General features: G+C 38.6%; 1 protein-coding gene across 1 annotated transcript; it reads right to left on the minus strand.

The window, feature by feature from the left end:
• Positions 1-1,767: 1,767 nt before the first annotated feature.
• LOC148880611 (uncharacterized) lies at positions 1,768-11,878 on the minus strand. Its single transcript, XM_088962560.1, has 6 exons — positions 11,738-11,878; positions 11,218-11,638; positions 10,048-10,146; positions 5,038-5,082; positions 3,424-3,561; positions 1,768-2,286 (listed from the first exon to the last, which is right to left on the minus strand). The coding sequence occupies exons 2-6, from the start codon at positions 11,623-11,625 to the stop codon at positions 1,906-1,908; spliced, it is 1,071 nt and encodes a 356-aa protein (XP_088818686.1). The 5' UTR covers positions 11,626-11,638; positions 11,738-11,878; the 3' UTR covers positions 1,768-1,905.
• Between the last annotated feature and the right edge of the window lie 8,424 nt (positions 11,879-20,302).

The following is a 20,302-nucleotide window of genomic DNA, read 5'->3' on the forward strand; positions in this document are numbered from 1 at the left end:
TAATAGACCCAAACCTTCTAAGGCCATTTTCCCTCAAACCCTACTTCTTCTGCTCCCTATCTCATTTTATTGTGTAACACTTTAATTTAGCCCCTCCAAAAGAAAATTCCTGGCTTCTCTACTGGGTGTGAAGCACAAATTGGGATTAACCCAAACACAATGGTAATTCAACCTTTGCAACTCTTAATTGAAGAATGGCTTAGTTCTTTGCAATTCCAAATAAGCAAGCAAGAGATCTCTCTTCTTACATTGAGAAATTTTGTGTAATGATGTATTCCTAATATGGCAGGCACACAATATAAAAAATATTCGATGGAATTGAGATGATGCCTTCTGGTATAATAAGAAAAGCTAAATACTACCTCTCCAGTGGCAACAATCTAATGGCAAGTGGCATGCAAATACATATCATCAACACGATAGGTGAAAGGGATTGTGCTTCTCTTCACATAGATGGCTCATTTGATCCAAATACAAGCACTGTAGGACAGGCTTTCATTCTCCAAGACACTAGTAGAAACCTCACAATAGTTGATGGAAGAAGTTGTTGGGCCATAGAAAGCTATGATATTGTCAAAAACTTGTTAATCTCTTCACAATTCATACCGGACCAAGTTCATGGGAAGAAGTTGTCCTTTTCGTTTCATGTAAATAGACGGTTAAATCCAATGGCCCATCTTTTTGCTTACTTTGCTTGTAAGGGTAAAGTCGCTATTGTATATAACTTTTATAGCTACAATCATCTACAAGTTATTTTCTAATCAATGAAACTGCTTTTGTATGCCAAGAAAAAAAAAAAAAAAAAACACACCAACACATTCTAACATCATCTCTGCACACACATCTCAAACAAATCAGGATTTGCTCTTGACAAAACTCACCTCATACCGACCTCACAGCCCCATCCCATCGTATATTAGGAACATCTCCCCATGAATAATAATACAATGTATGGAAGATGCTCCTGATGGATGAAACACATTGCGAGGTTGATGTGGGGAGCACTGTGTGAGGAGCAGATCCGGACTCATCTCAAACATGTTCATTATGTTGCGACGATCATGCTGAACGAGACCGGATTCAGTCCTCACACCATCCTCACAGCCTATTACAGCCGTGCATTGGGAACATCTCCATATTTGTATTTTTTTTTTATTTATGGGGAGATATCCTTAATACGCAACTGCAATTTGGCTGTGAGCACTGTTTTCTGAGGACTGAATCCAATTTCATGTTGAACGTGCTAGAAGAGTTTTTTATTGGGAGGAGATCCAGATTCTCATGTACACAATGTAGGAAAGGCTCATTCTTAACATTACCAATGCATGCTCCTATCCACTGAGCTTAAAAGGCATTTGGGAATCGCGTAGAATGGCAACGCTTTGTGTTTTCTATGTTTTATTAGTATATTCGATAGATTTTAGCCATTGAATCTGTGCATTCGTGCATGCATTCAAACACCATGAGAATTTGAGAACCCAAAATAAAATTGATTCAGTTCTCCAAGTCCATGGTCTTCAGAAGACCCACCACTATTCCATGAAAATACATCAAACCTGACATAAATATTCGATGGCTTCAATCCGTGCAAAGGGACTCTTGACTAAGGAATAGATCCATGTCCAAATTGAGTGATCATGCCTTAAAATGCTGGTGTGGGTGATACTTTTGGGCCCCAACTAGTTTGTTTGTTTTTTTTTTTTTAATACCAATTTTTTTCTTGATGATCATTTTGTTAATTTCCCTACTTTTTTTAAGGCACCCGGGTTTTCAACAACTTGGGGATTCAATATCTGTAAACCAGGCATACAAAATTGAATAAATTCAAGCTCCTACAAGATCCTTAACTCACAAACAGGGGCCCAAGAGTGCAAACAGATGCACAAAGTTGAGGGCATGCAATAACTAAGAACCATTTGAATCTGAGTTTGCATTTGTGTTGAGATTCAAGTCTCCATGACTCGTCCTGATTCTTCGGAACCTAAAAGGAATAGGTTTCTCCAAAACAGACACATTAATGTTATTCCACACATCTGGTTTAGTAGGAAGCTCTGCAATTTTCTCTGCAATTTCCATATCTTCAGGAAGAACAGACCCAAAAACAGTATAACTTTTTCTCCACTCATTGTGATTTGCTAGGCTTATAAAAAATTCTGGGCCAGAACCAACCCATGCAACTGAACCTCTCCTTATGGGCGGACAAGCTTCGGTTGGAATCTTCTTAAATGTGGTTCCTTGGGCTTCAAGTGTGCCCTGAATCAGTGCAAAAGGAGGGCCAAAAGGAGCCTGCATGGTTCACAACAGAAGCTATAATAGGAAGATAAGCAGAGTAATACTTGGGCTTAAAAAATTTAAGAATATTTAGGAATTTCTGGATCAGAGCCAGTGGTTTTGAACATCCAGATTTACCTTCAAAATCTCCAGAGCAAAGTTGTGATGGGCAATCAAAATGGTAAGGGGAGATGAAGCAGAATATTGGGATTCCAACTTCCAAAGTGGGCACACACTATTAGTAATGCATCCAATGTATAGCAAGTAAAACATACAATTTTTGGGGTTTTCTCATTCTATTATTTTTTTGGCTCTCCAATTTTTATTTATAATAAAAGGAGAAGAAACTTTAATTGATAGCTCAAAAATATTTCTCTAAAAAGACAAAAATAAGTATTGCGGAGATGTGAATGTTGGGCTTGAGATGGATGGGTGGTGAAACCAGAAAGGATTAGGATTAGAAATAACTACATGTGGAAACCTAGGAGTAGCCCCAATAGATGATAAAATCAGGGGAAGTAGGCTAAGATTAAGATGGTTTGAGTATATGCGCGGAGAGGGACCACCTTACACCACCAGTAAGAGCTAGGGGTAAGCCAAAAGTGACTTTGATGGAAGTAGTAAGAAATGATTTGAGGGTTCACAAATTAAAAATGAATATGGCCCTTGATAGAATAGAATGGTGAAACAGGATTTGTGTTGCAAATACTACAAAGTTGGGATCAGGCTCTATTAGATGATTTGAGTTGAGGGCAAAATTTATTCCATATGGGATGTACCATAGTTATCGAAAAAGGATAGGCTGAATCAACACCATTTTCTATCTACGAAGGCATCATATGTATACTTTGCATCAAATTATCCTTTCTTGTTGGTCTTTTTTTATTATTTTTTGTAAGAAGGCTATCATTTTTTTCTAAAGGTCCCAATTTTCACCTATTTTCCCTTTTAGATCTTTTTTACTTTTTTCTAAAGGCTACCTTGCAACTTATCTCATGGAATTCAGAAGGGGGAGAAAAAGAAAAGAAGGATTAAGAACTGAAAAAATGGGAAGACATTCAACTGTCAATATAGTGTCCACTGTACTAGCCTAATCAAATTTTGTGGATGAAGAATTGATGACTTTCAAAGGCAAAATTCAATAAATCTTACATTGTTAATGTTGTTTCCTTTTGAATCCCAGGAGCTTCCACGCCCTTCTGCACGATAAAATTGGCAACCCGCACAATGATGTAAACCCAACAGCTCAAGAATGTAGGCCACAGAATGCGGTGCACAGTCGGGAAAGAGCTGTAATAAATTGAAGATTATCAATAAAGGGGGTGGATTTTTTTTTTTTTTCTTATAGAGAGGTACAAGGGACTTCTGCATGTGGTCTTTAGTTCTATGAAAGTAATCAAACTAATGGAGTACTTAAAAAGGCAAAGATTACCCTGAAGATATCCTTGAGATCACAAAAAAGGATGCACCAAGCATGAAAATGGATCCACTCAAACTGCATCATCATCTACCAGTTCACTATAACTTGTCCTCTAGATGTTTTTACCATGTAACTCCAATCTGTCTGGTATTCGGCCCATGCTTGCACTTAAACCACAGCTTGTTCCAAGAAATTTCAACTATCAAAATAACATTATCACTAGAGCTGTCAATGGGTTGGGTCTGGTTCAGGGCAGGGTGTACCAGTCCCAAATCAATTATTAATCAGTTTCATATTGATAGACCCAGAGCCATCCCAATTATTAATCAGAACAATTGAGTCCGACCTGATTAGACCCAATTACACTTGAGATCTATAATTACCTATGATAATAACAATTTAAAACTTTATTTTTGATAATATTTTTTTAAGACAAATAAAAAAGAAAGTTCATTAATCTGAAAAAAGAGTACAATCGGAATGGCTGATGAGAGATCACCAATCAAAAGAAAAAAGAAACAAAATCCAGTGCAATAAAAAAAAAATTCAGTCCCTCCATTCCAGTTCCAAAGCAGACCAAAAATCAACCCCTAAATGACTCTCTTGACACCCCTGAAAGCTCAGGAAGAATCAAAATATAGTCCACAATTTTATTAAGGTTATTTTTTATAACCTTAATAAAAATGACAGTGAAATAGTAAACTGTTTGTATGTAGATAAAACAAGTGTTTTTGACCAAAATTATCTTATATACTATTAATCAAATTTACCCTTTTGGACATAAAATATAACAAAATTTACAAGAAAACCAGGAGAACTTGATATATTATTAACTATATAATTGGTTTGGGTCTGAATCAGTTCAGAACAGAAACAATTGGTCCCGACACAATTATTAATTGGGACAAAACCACAGAACCAGAACCAATATAATCAGTTTGGTTCTGTTGGATAGACCCAACCCGTTGGCATCCCTAATTATCACCCTAATCTTGGGCTATCCTTGTATGCATGCTCTTATCTCCATGAGATATCATCTTCTTACTACATCTTCCACCCAAAGTGATGAACAAGAAAAATGCATAGAAATGAGAATAATCCTACAGCTTCTATTAAATTTTGTAATAAAAAAGAAACTTATTAAATGACATTCATTCCCAACTATCTATCCCTCATTCAAACTTTACATTCATACCCTACCAAATGCATCTGCTAGGAAAAATATACAAGTATCAAACTTAAAAACCTCTGCATTAAGGATGTGAGATCTTTGGCAATACAAAATCAACATAACAACGCATAAATATCTGTATCATCAGGACTAGGTTGAAAATATGAGGACTTACTTTTATATGAAGAATTCCATGTTCAGTTTCCAAGCAAATGATACCCTACAAGGGGGGTGGGAATCAAAAAAGGGAAATTGATCAAACCACTTCAGATTTTCAACTAATCAGAAATCACCCGGATTTAATGGTACTGAACCCGGATTCAATGGTTCAGTTTCCAAGCCAATAACACATGGTGCATGGGAAATGGAAGACAATTATGATAAGAATTTCACAGAAAACAAAGTCCAATACAAACACTCATGACTATCTATTTCCATATTGCAGTTTATAAGAATGTGTACAGAATTTATCAAAAGGACAGTAAAAATATATATTATTCATAGCATTAATGGTATTTATCAAGAAGAATAAAGACCAAGTACCCATTTTCTTTTTGGAGTTAGCTCTAAAATCAGGTTTTGAATTGGAATTGAGGCCTCCATCCTCTAGTTTGAGCTCAAATGTTTGGCAGACTACTTTTAAAGGTAGAACTGGAATTAGACCCAACCATAGAATTCTCTTATATATGAGCATGTATGGAACTTCCAGAACACACTACATTGCATTACTGGTAATTTGAACTTCACCTGCAGCCAAAGAATCAATTGAGTAAACTACACTTTCACCAGCCAATTCTTACAAATTTCAACAGATTGTTCCCAACAAAACTACAACTTGGTGGTTCTCCATTGCTGCCATTGTAAACCAACCACTAGATTTCTCCTGGAATATTATTTTACTGCAGTTTGTGCGACAATGTCACAGCCCAAAAGGAAGCTGGAAAACTGGACCTTCAGTACTAGCCTACTGAAAGTCCGCAACCAAGTCTAACACCATCCTTGCTTACACTGCTTTATCATTCAGTTGTGGAATTTCCCTTAAATTAGAAATTGGAAACCTGGAAAAGGAATTATATCTCCCTTAGAGGAAGAATAACTTCAACAAAATCCACCTTTGCAAGCATCCCTATATACTACTTATCAGTATTCAAAATTCCAGTCAAGGTAGCAAAGAGATTGGTAAGTATAATGAGGAATTTCCTATGGCAACTTAGTCAGTCCAAAAAGACCACTTAATCTATTGGTGTACTGTGAGAAAAAGCAAAGAAGGATGCTTGGGTTAGGTAAACTGATCCTTAGAAATCTCTCTCTAGGGTGGCTATGGTTGTTTCCTCTGGGTATGAAAAATTGTGGCTTGTTATGATTAAAAGCATTCACTATATTTCATTTAAGAGTTGGGATGCTGGTCTAACCTCTAGAACCACTTCTGAGGCCATGTGGAAAGCCATTTCCTCCCTCTTAACTCTGTTCTTACTTATACAAGAATTGATATACCTTATGGAGAACAATGAAAATTATGGGAGGATCTTTGGCTAAGGGAACCTTTGTTGAAAGACAAATATCCTACCCTCCATTCCTTTCTCACAACAAAAACCAAAAAATCTCACTATGTGTTACTAAATCTACTCCTGGGACTGAGATGAGGCTAAGGGAATGTGAAGCTTCACTTGCTTTAGACCTTATTCAACCTCTTGAGAGTGTCTCCTTTGGCCCATCTGTTCCAGAACAACAAGTGTGGTGTCCAATTTCTAATGGCATCTTCTCAACCACCTTTTCCTTCCTTGTACTTTCTAGATTTTTCTTCCCAACTTTCTGGCTAGTGCTATTTGGAAAGGGCAGGTTCTAACTAAAATGCTACAAAGAAGACTGGGCTGGTGCTTCTCTCTCTACATTTGACTTCTTTGCAAAGCAAGTAGTGAAACTATTTCTAACTTGTTAATCTCCTATACGTTTACCTCTAGAATTGAGAGTATGTTTTCTCTTTATTTAGTTGTAGGTGGGACCCTCCAGATAGTGTAGGCAACACTCATGTACCTCAATGTCAAAAAGGAGAGGAAAAATCTTATGGAGATGCTCTAGAGCAACAGTGCTCTTGGCGGAAGGAGACCTAAACATAACATTGAAGAGCTTATCAAACAGCAATTCAGGCCTATGGAAGAATATATTAAGAATATAAGAAAGCTGGTAGCGGAGTTGAGAGTTTAGGTTTGGCAGATCCCAAGGGAAGGAAACACTATGGCAGACATGTTAGCTAAACAAGGGATGAACATCAATGAACAGAATGTATAGATAAAAGGTTGTATTTATGTTGGTAACAGGGGCTACTAGGGGTCTTGCAGTGCTTGGCATTTTTTGTACAGTTATAGACATTCCTTTATATATTTAATAAAGTTCAAAGTTACCAATAAAAAATAATTTCAATTAAATTGCTAGTTGCTACTATGAGATAGCTCCAATAGAACCATTTCACCCACAGACATAGTCAGTCTACAGAGAATAAACGCCTGTGATCTCCTTCAGAAGAAAAGCTCGGGAAGACTTTACATTTCTCACGCCTGTTGCTTGTGTCTCAAGATGGAGAAACAACTGATCACCTTCTTATTCATTGCAAGTTCACTCAAAAGGTCTGGCTGCAGTCCTTAAACCTGACAGGTTATCATTGGGTTTTCCCAGAGCACATTCGAGACTTTATTCATCAGTGGCAAGGTTATGGCCTAAGCAGAAGAGGCAAAGCCTACTGGCAAACGGTGTTACATGCAGTAATGTGGGGAGTTTGGGAGGAAAGAAATAAGCGCTTATTTGAAAATAAACTCAGAACTCTCATTGAGTTAATTTCAGAAATTTCCTATCTCTGTAATTTATGGGTGGCTAATTCAGAGCTGTTCCAAGGTCTCTCAACTGATGATCTTAGCAGAAATATACAAACCATTCTAGTTTTTCCACACTCCACTTAGACTCCCTTAAGACAACCAGTAGTATTAAGTGATGGTGTGATGATTTTACACTTCGATGGGAGTAATGCAAGTAATTGGGAGCATCTTGAGGGATGAAAGAGTTAATATTTGTTGGGTTTTCAGTGGCCCAATTGGATTTACAGACTCAACTAACGATGAAGTGCTGGCTGCTCTCACTGGAATCAGAATAGTAAAAAGCTTGGGTATTCAGAATCTCTCCATAGTAGGAGACTCAGCAAATACCATTTAATGGCTAAGGGATAAGGAAGGGGTCCTCGGAGGTTGAGCCACTACTTGGCAGAAGCAAGGGTCTCCTTGAACTGTCTAAGTGCAAATCTGTTTTGGATCCCAAGGGAGCTAAATCCTATTGCAGATGGCTTAGCTAAACTAGGTGCTTGCTTAGAAACGCTGTATAGTGACAGGCATTTTTTCTTTCCTAGTTTAATGAAATTTGTCTAAACTTTTCTCCAAAAAAATATAGTCAAATCCAATTCCATGACACCAAAGATGCCACCATGTCTCTACCCTCGACCATAGCTACTGCACCGTGTCATCTTTAATCATCATTCAGCTATTTACAGTCATAAGACTTACATCCCACCAAAACATCAGATTACAAAAAGAAATAAGGATTTAATGCAGTTTCTGAAGGCGCAGCAGGGGTGTATAAATCTCCATTCTTTACTACATGGCATCTGAACAACATATTTCTTATCATACAATTTGAAATTTCTGAACATTCCTTGAACTGCAATTTCTAAAGCCTATTCCAATGCCTTAAAGAAAATACATCCTTAAGGTTGTGTTAGCCTGTTAGATGACAACGCAAAAAATGGAATTGAGTTCCATCTCTGACCCAGTTGCATTGAATTTAAATGATTACTCTCCCATGGATTTTCAAAGCAGAAAAAAGATTGGATTGGAAGGTTTGAAATCATCTGTTTCTGAATTCTGCACCACTATATATATCCTTGAATTCCTCAACCCCAAAACCACCTAAAAGAACTATTTTCTAGTCACCTTGAACTTTTTGTAAGGGATTTCCAAAATGCCACCTAATGGAACTTCATTGATAGAATTCAAGGATTCAAATTGGCTTTCTAAAACAACTTTCAAGAATTTTTAACTTCGACATAAACCAGTTCTGAAGAAAATGTTTGTGTTTGTCTTCATGCCTCTAAGAAGCATGAAACAAACAGAGTGGTAGGTACCACTTCTGCTAATTTGCTTGATTATCATCAAACTACTATTTGTTCATTGTTCATAACTCTCAGCCATGTCAAAACTACCACCAGATTATTTCCTAGGTTTTAGTGCATAACTGCCACAAAAGATATGGATCTATATAGTGGCATTTATAATATTACAGCAACAAGAAAATTATTTTATTTATGTACAGGACAGGGTATTAACAACTAAAAGTGTAAAACCTTAAGGGAGGTCTGCATGCTATGTATAGACATAACATGATTATTTTTGGTTGTTCAGAAGAACTGAATGAACCCTTTTTTTTTTTTTGAGAGAGAGAGAGAAGGTAGTAATGAACCAAATAGTTTTATCTGAGCTGCTTGGACAATTAGTTTCATATAGCTCCTTCCCTGTCTTCAATATCAACTGTCCATTTGGAGTGAATGCTCGTCTTCTAAGAGATAAGACCATAAGCATCACCAACATTGTTTGACCAGCAAGGTTGTCCATCAATTTGCCAACTTTTCAATTACAGTGGTGCTAGTTTCCAAATGTCAAACAAGCAGGCTATAATCTCAGCAGAAAGTATCTATAGGAAAGAAAAGAGATGATTCCTTAGAATGCTAGTATAATTGTGACCATGATTCAACAAGTTTTTAAGCACCATCTGTGTAAATCAAAGCAGTCAACTAGTGACAAGTGTCATTAATTTCAATGGAAAAGGATAATTATTCTAGACCTACTATAAGCATAATTAAACTTCTCCAATCTCTTATTTTTCATCATATTTTCTCTATTGTGTACATCTTTCGGTATTTCTCCTTTTCAGTTGCAGTAAAACATGTGGAAAATAGCTAATATGTTTCACACTGAAAATTTTCTGCCCCTTTTAAGTTGAAAGAAAAGGAACCTTGTAAATAAAAGTGCTCTGTTTTTAATATCTAAGATCAGAAAGGCCAGGTAGGATGAAACAGAATCGTTAACTTCATTCCAAGGCTAGATAATGTAAGAAAAAGCAGTTAAAAGTCTTGAAAACTACATACATCCCCTTTTCCAAATATAAGCCCAGAAGTCCAAATTTGTTGATCTCCCGACTCCTGGTGATCAGGAGCCAATGCATCCTTCTGCTTCTTCAACCAGCACTAAAAGCAAGAAGATGATATAAGAAAATTAGGTGCTGCATAAGGAACAGCTAAGGGTATATATCCATCTAAGAAAGCCATATACAAAAAAGGCCATATGTCTTGTTAACTTTGACAAAGTATGCAGGAAAATAACTTGAAAAGAATAAGTATGCCAAACCTATAAAAGAGAAAGAATAAGTATTGCAAAAAATAGTCAAATCCCAACCAGTCAAAAGGAGCACTTGAAAGCACAACCACAGGTAACATATAAAACTCTAAACCTTTCATGTAATGTCTGAAAATTTATAACACTCAAAACGTTTAGAGGTGGAATTGTTTAATTCGACAACGGTGCATCTGGATGCACAACTGACTTCCATTGGACTAGCATCCCCCAAATCGTATCATTAGAGGCATTTGAATGCAGAATTGCCTCATTCAAAGCCGTGACAAATAAGCAATTGGTTTCTTGAATCCAAAGACAACTCCCATTTTAAGTTGTCATCGTAGCTAATGCCCTTGTGCATTAGACGCTCTGAAATTAAACAGTCTGGGCATGCTGTTCTAAAACAGGTATTGATGCAACCAAATAGCAGATTGCATCTTCCTCTATCTCCAGTAATAATCTAGTGACATAAACATATATGTTAGAGTTCAATACACTTAAAACCCTGAAAGATCTATACATGTCTCGTGCGAACAAAATCACAGCTCAACCAAATATCAGATTGCATCTTCCTCTGTCTCCAGTAATAATCTAGGGACATAAACACATATATTAGAGTTCAAGAGTTCAATTCAGTTAAAACCCTGAAAGATGTATAAATGTCCCGTGCCAACAAAATCACAGCTCAATCGTTAAATGCGGGACAATTTTAGTTGTATGAGACTGTTTTGCAGTTCATATTGAGTAACGATAAGAAGAGAATGAATGAAATAAAGAAAAACCCAGATTATATTCTAAATTAATAATCACAGCCCACCCAATTAACGGAATAAGAAAAGACGACTGAAATTGAAAATCATCTAATTATACCATATAGAGAACACGAAAAGAAAATGGAGTGAATATAAGAATTCACAACTCACCTCACCAAACTTCGGACCACAAGTCTCTCTGTTTCCGCAAAAAACCCACGTATCGCACAAGCAGGGCCCATCTCCGCCGCTGCACATCGCCTTGCATGCTCGACAACACTCCTCTGAACTATTAAACTTGAAATCCGTACCCCACTTCACAGCAGACCCCCAAAGCTCCAATTTCTCGACCCCCCTGCAGCATTCCCCTTCCTCTGACCCCAAAACTTCCTCCCTATCACCACTGACATGAGACGACGATAGCACCGTAGAATCGAAGTCTAAAACCGAAGAAATGTTCTTTGGTCGGACCACCATGGATATTAACATGTAAACTATAGAACAGGAGGCGAGACCGATCAATAGAAGGATCAAAGGAGCCCAACGGCTAGCTTCTGAGTCGTTTGACTTCCGGCCCATTTGAGATCGAAAGCTGAAGAGAAACAACCAAGAAATGATCTCTTCCTCCTTCTTAGCTTGGCCTTGGAGATTGTGTGCCGAAAAAAGAAAAAAGAAAAGGAAATGGGCTGACCTGAAAACAGGGGAGACTGTAGTAGGAGAATTATTATACGTGAGGTCCAAAGATTCCCAGAAACTCAGAAAGTGGTGCAGACGTGCAGTCAGTCAAGGAGAAACAATGAAAGATAAACTGGAGACGAATGTGTTCAACTTCAACCGGAGTATTGGGCCGGCAGCCTAAAAACCGTTTTGGCTGCCGGTTCTAGATTCTGACAGTGTCCGGTCCGGTCTAAATGTAATATCTAATTCTAACAGCTTGGTAGCACGTGGGAACTTTCTTTTTTAATGCACGAGCCAAACGAGCTTGGTAGCATCATGTCCTTTGTTTAGCTTTTTACCTCTTCTTGTCTAGCATTTCGAGCTCAGCTAGTCGTAGCTTTACATTCCCATCCTCTCTAATCCCCTCTTGGATAGCCATCCTTAGAGAATTCATTTGTCTCTCTAAGGGGAGTACAACTTCTACATCATATACTAAAGCAAAAGGAGTTGCATTTGTAGTGGTGATGTAAGATGTTCGATATGCCCATAAGGCCTCATCCAAACGTTCATGCTAATCTCTTTTGGACTTGGACACAATCTTCTCAGAGGGTTTTGTTAAAGGTTTTTGCAAGTTCATTGGCCATTGCACTATACATGGTTGAGAACCTCTGCTTAATGCCAAACTTGCCACAAAATTGTGTGACCAATGCTATTGAGAATGGCTTCTCGTTATTCGTCATAATGTAGCATGGAACGTCATAGTGGTAGACAATGTGAGTCCGAATGAAGTTAACAACATCTTCTTTCTTTACTTCTCGAAAAGGAACTACTTCAGCCCATTTGGAAAAGAAATCTGACACATTTTGGCATATTCAGTAAGTCTTGTATCATTGTGGGCCAATGGAAGCCCATCCACTTAAGGTGATCATGGAGCTTAGGTCCTGATTGATGAGCACCACAAACTCTAGAGTGTGCTTTCAAGTTCACTTTGGATTTCGTCTTCGTGGATGCACCTCATGTAGGCATCATTGAAGGAGTGTCTGTAGAGGTTGTCATTGTAGTATAGGAAACAAGGTGCTCGATGCCGTATCTCAGCTCTATGCCTGGGATCTTCAGGCAACTTCTCATACTGCAAATAGTCAATGAAGGATCGTCTCTAGCCCTTAACCTCCATAGTAAATACAAAAACCACTTTACTTTCCTGTTTTGTCTCTTCTCGATGTGACTTAGGGGGTAGAACCCATTTTACACAAATGGGTATTGTTGTTGCTTCATTACCCGTAAGTGCTAAGCTTGTTGCTAGATTAGCAAGGGCATCCGCTTACTTGTTTTCGCTTCCAAGTACGTGCTCAATGGTAGCATGCTCGAACTCTTTCAGTAATTGGATTGCATAATGATGAAAGGGAACTAGGTAGTTGTTGCACACCTCATACTCTGTCTTCAATTGGTTGATTACCAATTTCGTGTTCCCATATATTGTGAGGTGGATGAATTTCAAGTCAAGGGCCATTTCTAAGCCAATGATTAAAGCTTGGTACTTTATCAAATGAGTAGGTAAGGAGTTCTCTTTGTGGCAAGACAAATATAACACCAGTACCTACACCATCTTTATGTTCTACTCCATCGAAAAACATCATCTGTGTTGGTAAGATGTCTATGTAGAAAACCTCCTCATTAGGAAGGTCTTTGAAAAGTTCCCAATTTGATGGAATAGGGTGATCTGCAAGGAAATCTGCCTATGCCCATCCTTTCACAGCCTTCTATGGGACATAGGTGATGTCAAATTCTAACAAGATGAGAGCCCATTTAACCAATCTTCCTGAAAGTATAGGTCGTGTCATGATGTAATTGAGAGGATCTGCCCTTGAGATAAGGTGGAAAGTATGTGCTAACATGTAATGTCGTAGCTTCTTCGTGGCAAAAATGAGAGTAAGACAAGTCTTCTTTATGTGTGATTAGTTCAACTCCGCTCCTATTAGTGCCTGACTAAGGTAATAGAGTGCATTCTCTTTTCCTTCCTCATTTACTTGTGTCAACAAGGCTCCCAATAATTACTCTTGTGTTGTGATGTATAGGATGTGTGGCTTCTCAGGAATTAGTGCGAAAAGTACCAAGGGTTTGAGGAGGTATTGCTTTATGCTTTCTAAATCATTTTTGTAGGCCTCATCCCACTCAACTATTTCAATAGCTTGTTGAATGACTAACAACGACCTACCAAGTTGGAGATGAACCATCGAATGCAAGCCATCCGTCCTTAAAGACTCTTCAACTCATATAGGTTTCATGGCTCTAGCATGTTTTGTATGACATCAATTTTTAATTGAACAATTTCAATTCCTCGATGATGAATAATGAACCCAAGGAACTTGCTTGAGGTGATTCCAAATGCACACTTAAGAGGATTCATCTTTAATTGATATCTTCTTAGCCTATTGAAGATGTTATGCAACTCATTGAGATGGTCTTCTCTCTTCTTAGACTTGAGAACCTAGTCATCAATGTAGCACTCGACCTTTTTGTGAAGAATGTCATTGAAGATCCGTTGTATCGCGTGTTGGTACGTAACACCGGCATTCTTAAGCTCAAAATGCATCACTTTATAATAATAGATCCCCTTTGGTGTTCAGAAAGCCATGAGTTCTTCATCTTTAGGTGTCATACAAATTTGATTGTATTCAATTCAACCGTCCATAAAGGATAATGCCTTGTGCCCTGTAGTTGCTTCTACCATGAGTTTAGTGATAGTCAAAGGAAAGTCGTCTTTTGGGCAAGCTTGATTTAGGTATTGAAAGTCAACATAGACCCGAATTTGGTCATTCTTCTTCATCACAAAGACAATGTTTGCAATCCAAGTTGGATACTTCACCTCCCAAATGAAACCACCTCCAATGAGTTTGTTTATTTCTGCTTTAATTTGTGGAATCAACTTGGACCGGAATCAACGTTGTGCTTGTTTAATTGGTCGTACCCCGTGCCTAATAGAGAGGTGGTGGACAGAAACATTTGGGTCTAACTCGGGCATTTCCTTATATGTCCAAGCAAAGGCATCATTGTGCTCTTGAAGTAGTTTTAAGTATTTGGCTTCTTCCAGGCTAAGGAGTGCATTGATGCAAATTGGTCTAAGTTCCTCTTCAGTGCCAAGGTTCATCTCCTTTAAGTCATCCATTGTTTCTTGGCCTCCTTCTCCAAAGGTAAGTAGGGCATGCTCAAGTTCTTCATCTAAAGAAGTGCTTGCTTGATCTTCATCCTCCTCCTCAATGGTGATATGGTTAACCGAGATAATGTCTTCATCCTTAGTTATCACTCACTTTGTTTTTCATTTCTTGTCTTGGTTGAAGGTTGAACTTTGATTGAGAAGATGATGGAGATGTGATGACAATAATCTATTGTCTAATTGTTAAGGTCTCAATAGAGGAAACTTCAAAGTTTTCCACCATCTTCATCCGAGAATGAACAACACTCTGAGACTGACTTTTCCTTTGTAGCAATGGTGCACTATAGGCTTTGACTTTTTTGTTGGAATTTTTTCTTTATATTGTCACCCTTAGGCCCTATGCGAGAGAGTACTGAAGTCCTTTGTAGTTGAGCAGATGACACTGGAGTAGCATCTTGTCCTCCAAGCCTGTCGAACACTGGTTGTCTTTCTCTCGGTTCTTCTAGTCGGACTAAGATTGAACTCTGTTGCCTATGCTTTTTCTCCTTCTTGTCTACCACTTCTATGGTGACGTGGTTGGACGATGCCTTCCTCTGTGAAATTCGAGTTGGTGGATTTCAATGGTATCCTAAGCCAACATTTTGTTGAAGGATATGGGAGCCTCTACATTGTAAAGTTCTTTGTGTCTTTGCTAGGCCATAGGTTTGTCCACTTGTGAGGACTGGCTCAAGGTCCCCTAATCAATGATTTTCACCTTTTCTGTAGCCTACCTTCTTGAGGAACTTCTCAGCGTTGGGATCAAACTATCCTTCTTGATGCTGCCCTACTTTACTAGTTGATGAATCTTTAACAAATCCCTTTAATGGAGGTTTAGAGACCAACGACTTCGATGCTATGGAGATTGGAAGCACAAACTCCTTCTAAAGGAAATTGTCATTCCCTTCTCCTCGACTTTGGTGTGTAACGAAGTCTGGGGGTTGATTGGTTACAAGGAAAGGAAGTCAATGGTGGAGTTGTCAGCAAGATAGCAAATGCATGTTGGTTTTGTAGAAGCTTCTTGTCACCACTTGAAGATGTATTTTCTTCTTTGTGCAATGTGTCTTCCTTTTCCTTCCAAACCTTCATTATGGAAGATTTTGACACAGAGACCGAAAGAGCTTCAAATATAACATTGTTAGCATAGAACTTAGCATCGGCAAAATGTGCTTCCGCTTTGTTGAAAGGCTCTAACTCGACGACTAGTTTCCTCTATTTTCCATTACGGTAGTATTTGAAGCATCGGTGCCATGTTGAAGAAACCACCCCGGTCTCACGTAACAAAAGATGTTGCAAAAGTAGTTGGTAGGATGTCTTTGCATCAATGACATGTAGAAGGGCCAAAGATGTCAAGTCCCCTATTTCTATCTCGAGACGCACTATGCCAATAGCACACTCTCCCTTTTGATTTAAGCTTGGATTGTCAACTTGCTCTTTAGCAATTCATCATTGTCAATCCCAAGTTGTTTCATAGTGCAAACTAGCATGATGTTGACGATAGATCTACAATCAATGAGGATACATGACATCTTCTATTCATGAACATATCCAACAATATACAAGAGTCTGTTGTGTGGACGTGAGCCAAGATGTAAATTCTCATTTGTGTTAAATAGTGTATGCCCTTAGCTCTAATCAGATTGATGTACATATCCATTTATTGCAAATGAATAAAAGTGCATAATTGTTTCATGTTATAATTGGTGTGTTTCTGTGTAATCACACTTAAATTGGACACTTATGATACTCGTGTTAGTTTAAAATGTTCTTAGCCGTTAAAAAGACTTGGGGAAATTTATCCTACAAAGGTTGACACTGATGTACTATCAAGAAGGTTGGGGCAGTTTGTATCATCTGTCGGGGTTGGACTCGAAGCACATGTAGTGTGTGTTTGTTTGAAACATTGAATTCATACCATTTTTCAGTTATGTCCTCTACCTTGGAGACTGGTGGGCAAAACTAGAAAGTTACACATAACCCTAGACTCGATTATGGTACAACATTAGTTGTTGGATTGGGTCATCTTTGATATTCTAATAAGTGAGATCCCGGGAATCAAAACATATATATGTTTTGAGGAAAAATGTTTGCAAAAGATTTTAATTCCTAGGACCCATAAGAGTAGAGAGTGCAATACTTCACCTTGCAACTAGGGGAGAGGTCCTTCTCTATTAGGTAGTGTTTGATCATAATGGGCTAAAAGGTTAAGTGTAAGAGATCATTTATGGCTTTTTACCTAATGAGCTATATCTTACTAAAGTCAATTATCCTTGGCTCTCATAGGATGACTGAATTCAATGATCATTTAATGTAAATGTTGGGCCATTAAGACCCCATACTAATGGATTCAGGGATTCACTATACTTGATGGTGAATTCGGCCAAGCCTTTGGCCGAACTCATATGGGCTTATGTAAGGTCATTGTTGAGGTTCCACGCCATACAAAGAGAACCAAATGGGCCAGCAACTACCTAGGAACGTGAGCCACTTGCTTAATGGGCCTAAAGCCCATGATTAATTAGATTAATCAAGTGGTCACATGACAACTTAAGCAGTCATGTGACTTGGGTGAATATGGGTATGAATAAGGGTTTGGATCAGTCATTAGGATAAGAGGATAAATTTTATACACTTAGAGAGTCCAAATCCAAATAAAGATTTGGATTAGGAACCTCCTAATTCGATTAGGAGTGGTGATCCTTAAGGTATATAAATAGAGGGGATTGAATCTGCTCCAAAATCACATTGCTTTCAGTTCTCTCCCTATACTTATCGCCACAAAAACCCTAGTTCATTCTCCACCTTGTGGCTGTTCTTGATCAGTCTTGATTTCTGATCTTTTGCAAGAAAACATTGGAACAATTTCGTGCTCACCTCCCTTGCTTGATTCAAGCTGTTGGATTATAGTTTTGCTGAAAACTGCATTATTGAACCGACTTCAATTCAAGCTTCACCATTTTTAGTGGAAGCTGGTTTTGGAACTCTTTTTGGGCGTGAACTACCACTTTGGGAGCTACATTTGTGGAATTCTATCAGGTATTCTTCTCCCTTTTTTTGGTGTGAAATTTGGTCTAGTTTCGGTGTAAGAATGATCGTTGAAAAATGTAGTTTTTCTAAATCTAGGAATACGATTCTCATAAGGGTGAAAGAAAATTTTTAAAATTTTGCCCATCCATACGATGGATTTGCCCTTCCTTCATTGTGAAGGTAATTGTTGTCATGCAATCTATGTAGTCATCCCCTTTTGGTACTTGTTGGGGAGAATCAAGGTCTTCGCCATTGCAAAGCGAACCTTCTACAGCAATTATAGTGCTCGAATAAGGCTCAAGTGGGATGGCACTTCCTTTAGTTGCTTTGTTATTTCTTCATCACACTGGGGTCATCTTGAAGAAGTTGTGTCATGTCTTTGTCATCGTTAGAAGAAGCTTTTTCTATTGATGGTGATGACTCCTCTTCGTCAACTGCCACCATGTATGCTACTACACACTCTAGAAAAAATTCTCTAGGCATGAACTCCCAGAGGGTTATTGGAGTTAGATGAGGTTGTTGAAACACTTACTCCTCACTAACTGGCAATACCTGAGGTGCTTTCTTCTTTGGCACTTGCTTCTTCTTGGAGGCGTTGTGTACTCGTCGCTGCCTACTAGTTCGCTTTGGTCTGGTTGACGCAGGGCAACAGGATGAGGAGCCTTGTTCTTACACCGATAAACGATGGTCCATCTGATCTCGTCTTGAGGAAATGTTTCTAAGTCACTAGAGTAGATGGAGATAGTCTTGCCCCATTCGAAATGATTCCTTCGGGTTGGTGTCGTACATTCTCTTGGGTTTCTTTTTGGTGAAGGTGGACCACCCATCTTCTGAAAATAACGACTCTTCCTAGTAGTCCAAGTCATCAGTCATCAGCTCATAGAGAATTAAGATGTTGGGATTCCCGAACTTTGGCATGTTAGGATAGGCATAAACCGTGGTCACCTCTTAATCAACGATAAATCGAATAGAAATTGCCCCCTTTGGGAGGGATTCTATAGGAAAGCCATTGTTGGGGGGTTCAACTACCTTGCCCCCGGTCTCCATAATTTAAGAAGAATCCACTAAGTTGTGTTGTGGTGTTGACTTCTCTTTTTTCGGTGCAGAGTTCCTTGAGGTCTAGAAACTCAATGTAGCTTTAGTCGAGGAGGAAGAACATGTGGAGGGTTGCAATTGTACTGGGTCAAAAGACCCAAAAGTCACCAGGGTGATGTTAGTAGCAACGAAATTGTCACCAAGATCTAACTCAATCTTTCCTTGTTCTGCAAGATGAAGTATTTTTCCATTCAGGAAAAAACACTTTTTAGTTGGATGACTTATTATCCGATGGTACTGGCAATACTTGGGATCGATCATACATCCTTGCTCTTTAGGTCATTTAGGTGGTGGAAGCTCAATCAACTTTGATTGGAGTAGTTGGTTGAGCATTTCTAGAACGTCGGAGTCAAGGAATGGATACTCCTTTTCTTTTAGTTCCTTCAGAGTAAGCCTAGACTTCTCTTGGCCTTGGTTTGCAAAAGATTTCACTTTAATCTCTATCTTCTTCTTGTCGGAGATCTTAATTAGTGTAGTGGTAGTATTCATGACTTTCTTTCATTTAGAGGAGGAGGAGGTCTTAAGGTCCTTCTTACTTTCCTTCTTCTCACGAGGATCACTTAGTTGGGGATTCCCATGCTTGACTATCTGGATCTCCAAGTCATGAGCTCAAGTAGCTAACTCTTCGAAGGTGGTAGGCATATTCCCTTTAAGACTGTGGAGTAGTCCCCAATGCATCATTTGGACACATGTGTCTATGGTAGAGGATTGACTGATTTGTTCCTTGCACTGAAGGGCAAGGTTTCTCCACCGTTCGATGTAGTCAATGACAGACTCATCCTTTCTTTGTCTTATGGTAGAGAGTTCTGGAATTCTCTCAAGCTGGTCCCAACTATCAATGGAGTCTGACTGGAGGTCGGCGTACCAATCAAAAATTGTAGACTTAAGAGAGTGAACAAATTGCTTGACCATTTGGTTGTTGTAGATTCTCGCATTGTTTCAAGTCTTGATGAAGTGGGTTACGTGTTGCCTCGGATTTCCCTTCTCGTCGAACTACTGGAACTTAGGAGGTTGGTAGCCGACTAGTATGCGCATCTCATCAATGCGACGAGTGTATGGTTTGACATACACTAGAGAAGTTTGTGGAACTCCTCCATATTGAGCCCTTATGGTGTCAATGATCTTGCATTGGAGTTGTTGCACTGTTAAAGAGGTGACAAAGGCTTGGGTGGTGTCTTGCATCATGTTTTGCAATGTGACATGATCTGCTCTTCTTGTTGCTACTTTAGTTGCTCTTCGAGATTAAGAGTCATTGGAGGAATGAATCTTGGAGGGTGAGAAGGTCAT

Source organism: Nelumbo lutea, chromosome 1 (genome assembly GCF_056320005.1).
Source record: "Nelumbo lutea isolate HS-2025 chromosome 1, American lotus-T2T, whole genome shotgun sequence".
NCBI classification, from domain to species: domain Eukaryota; kingdom Viridiplantae; phylum Streptophyta; class Magnoliopsida; order Proteales; family Nelumbonaceae; genus Nelumbo; species Nelumbo lutea.

What these genes read in the sequence shown, in the direction of transcription:
- LOC148880611 (XM_088962560.1), bottom strand. Translation starts at nt 11,625, where the DNA reads ATGGGCCGGAAGTCAAACGACTCAGAAGCTAGCCGTTGGGCTCCTTTG. An exon ending in TTATATTTGGAAAAGGGGAT is followed by an intron (nt 5,083 to 10,047) that starts GTATGTAGTTTT and finishes CCCCCCTTGTAG; the next exon opens with GGTATCATTTGCTTGGAAAC. An exon ending in AAGGAAACAACATTAACAAT is followed by an intron (nt 2,287 to 3,423) that starts GTAAGATTTATT and finishes TGAACCATGCAG; the next exon opens with GCTCCTTTTGGCCCTCCTTT.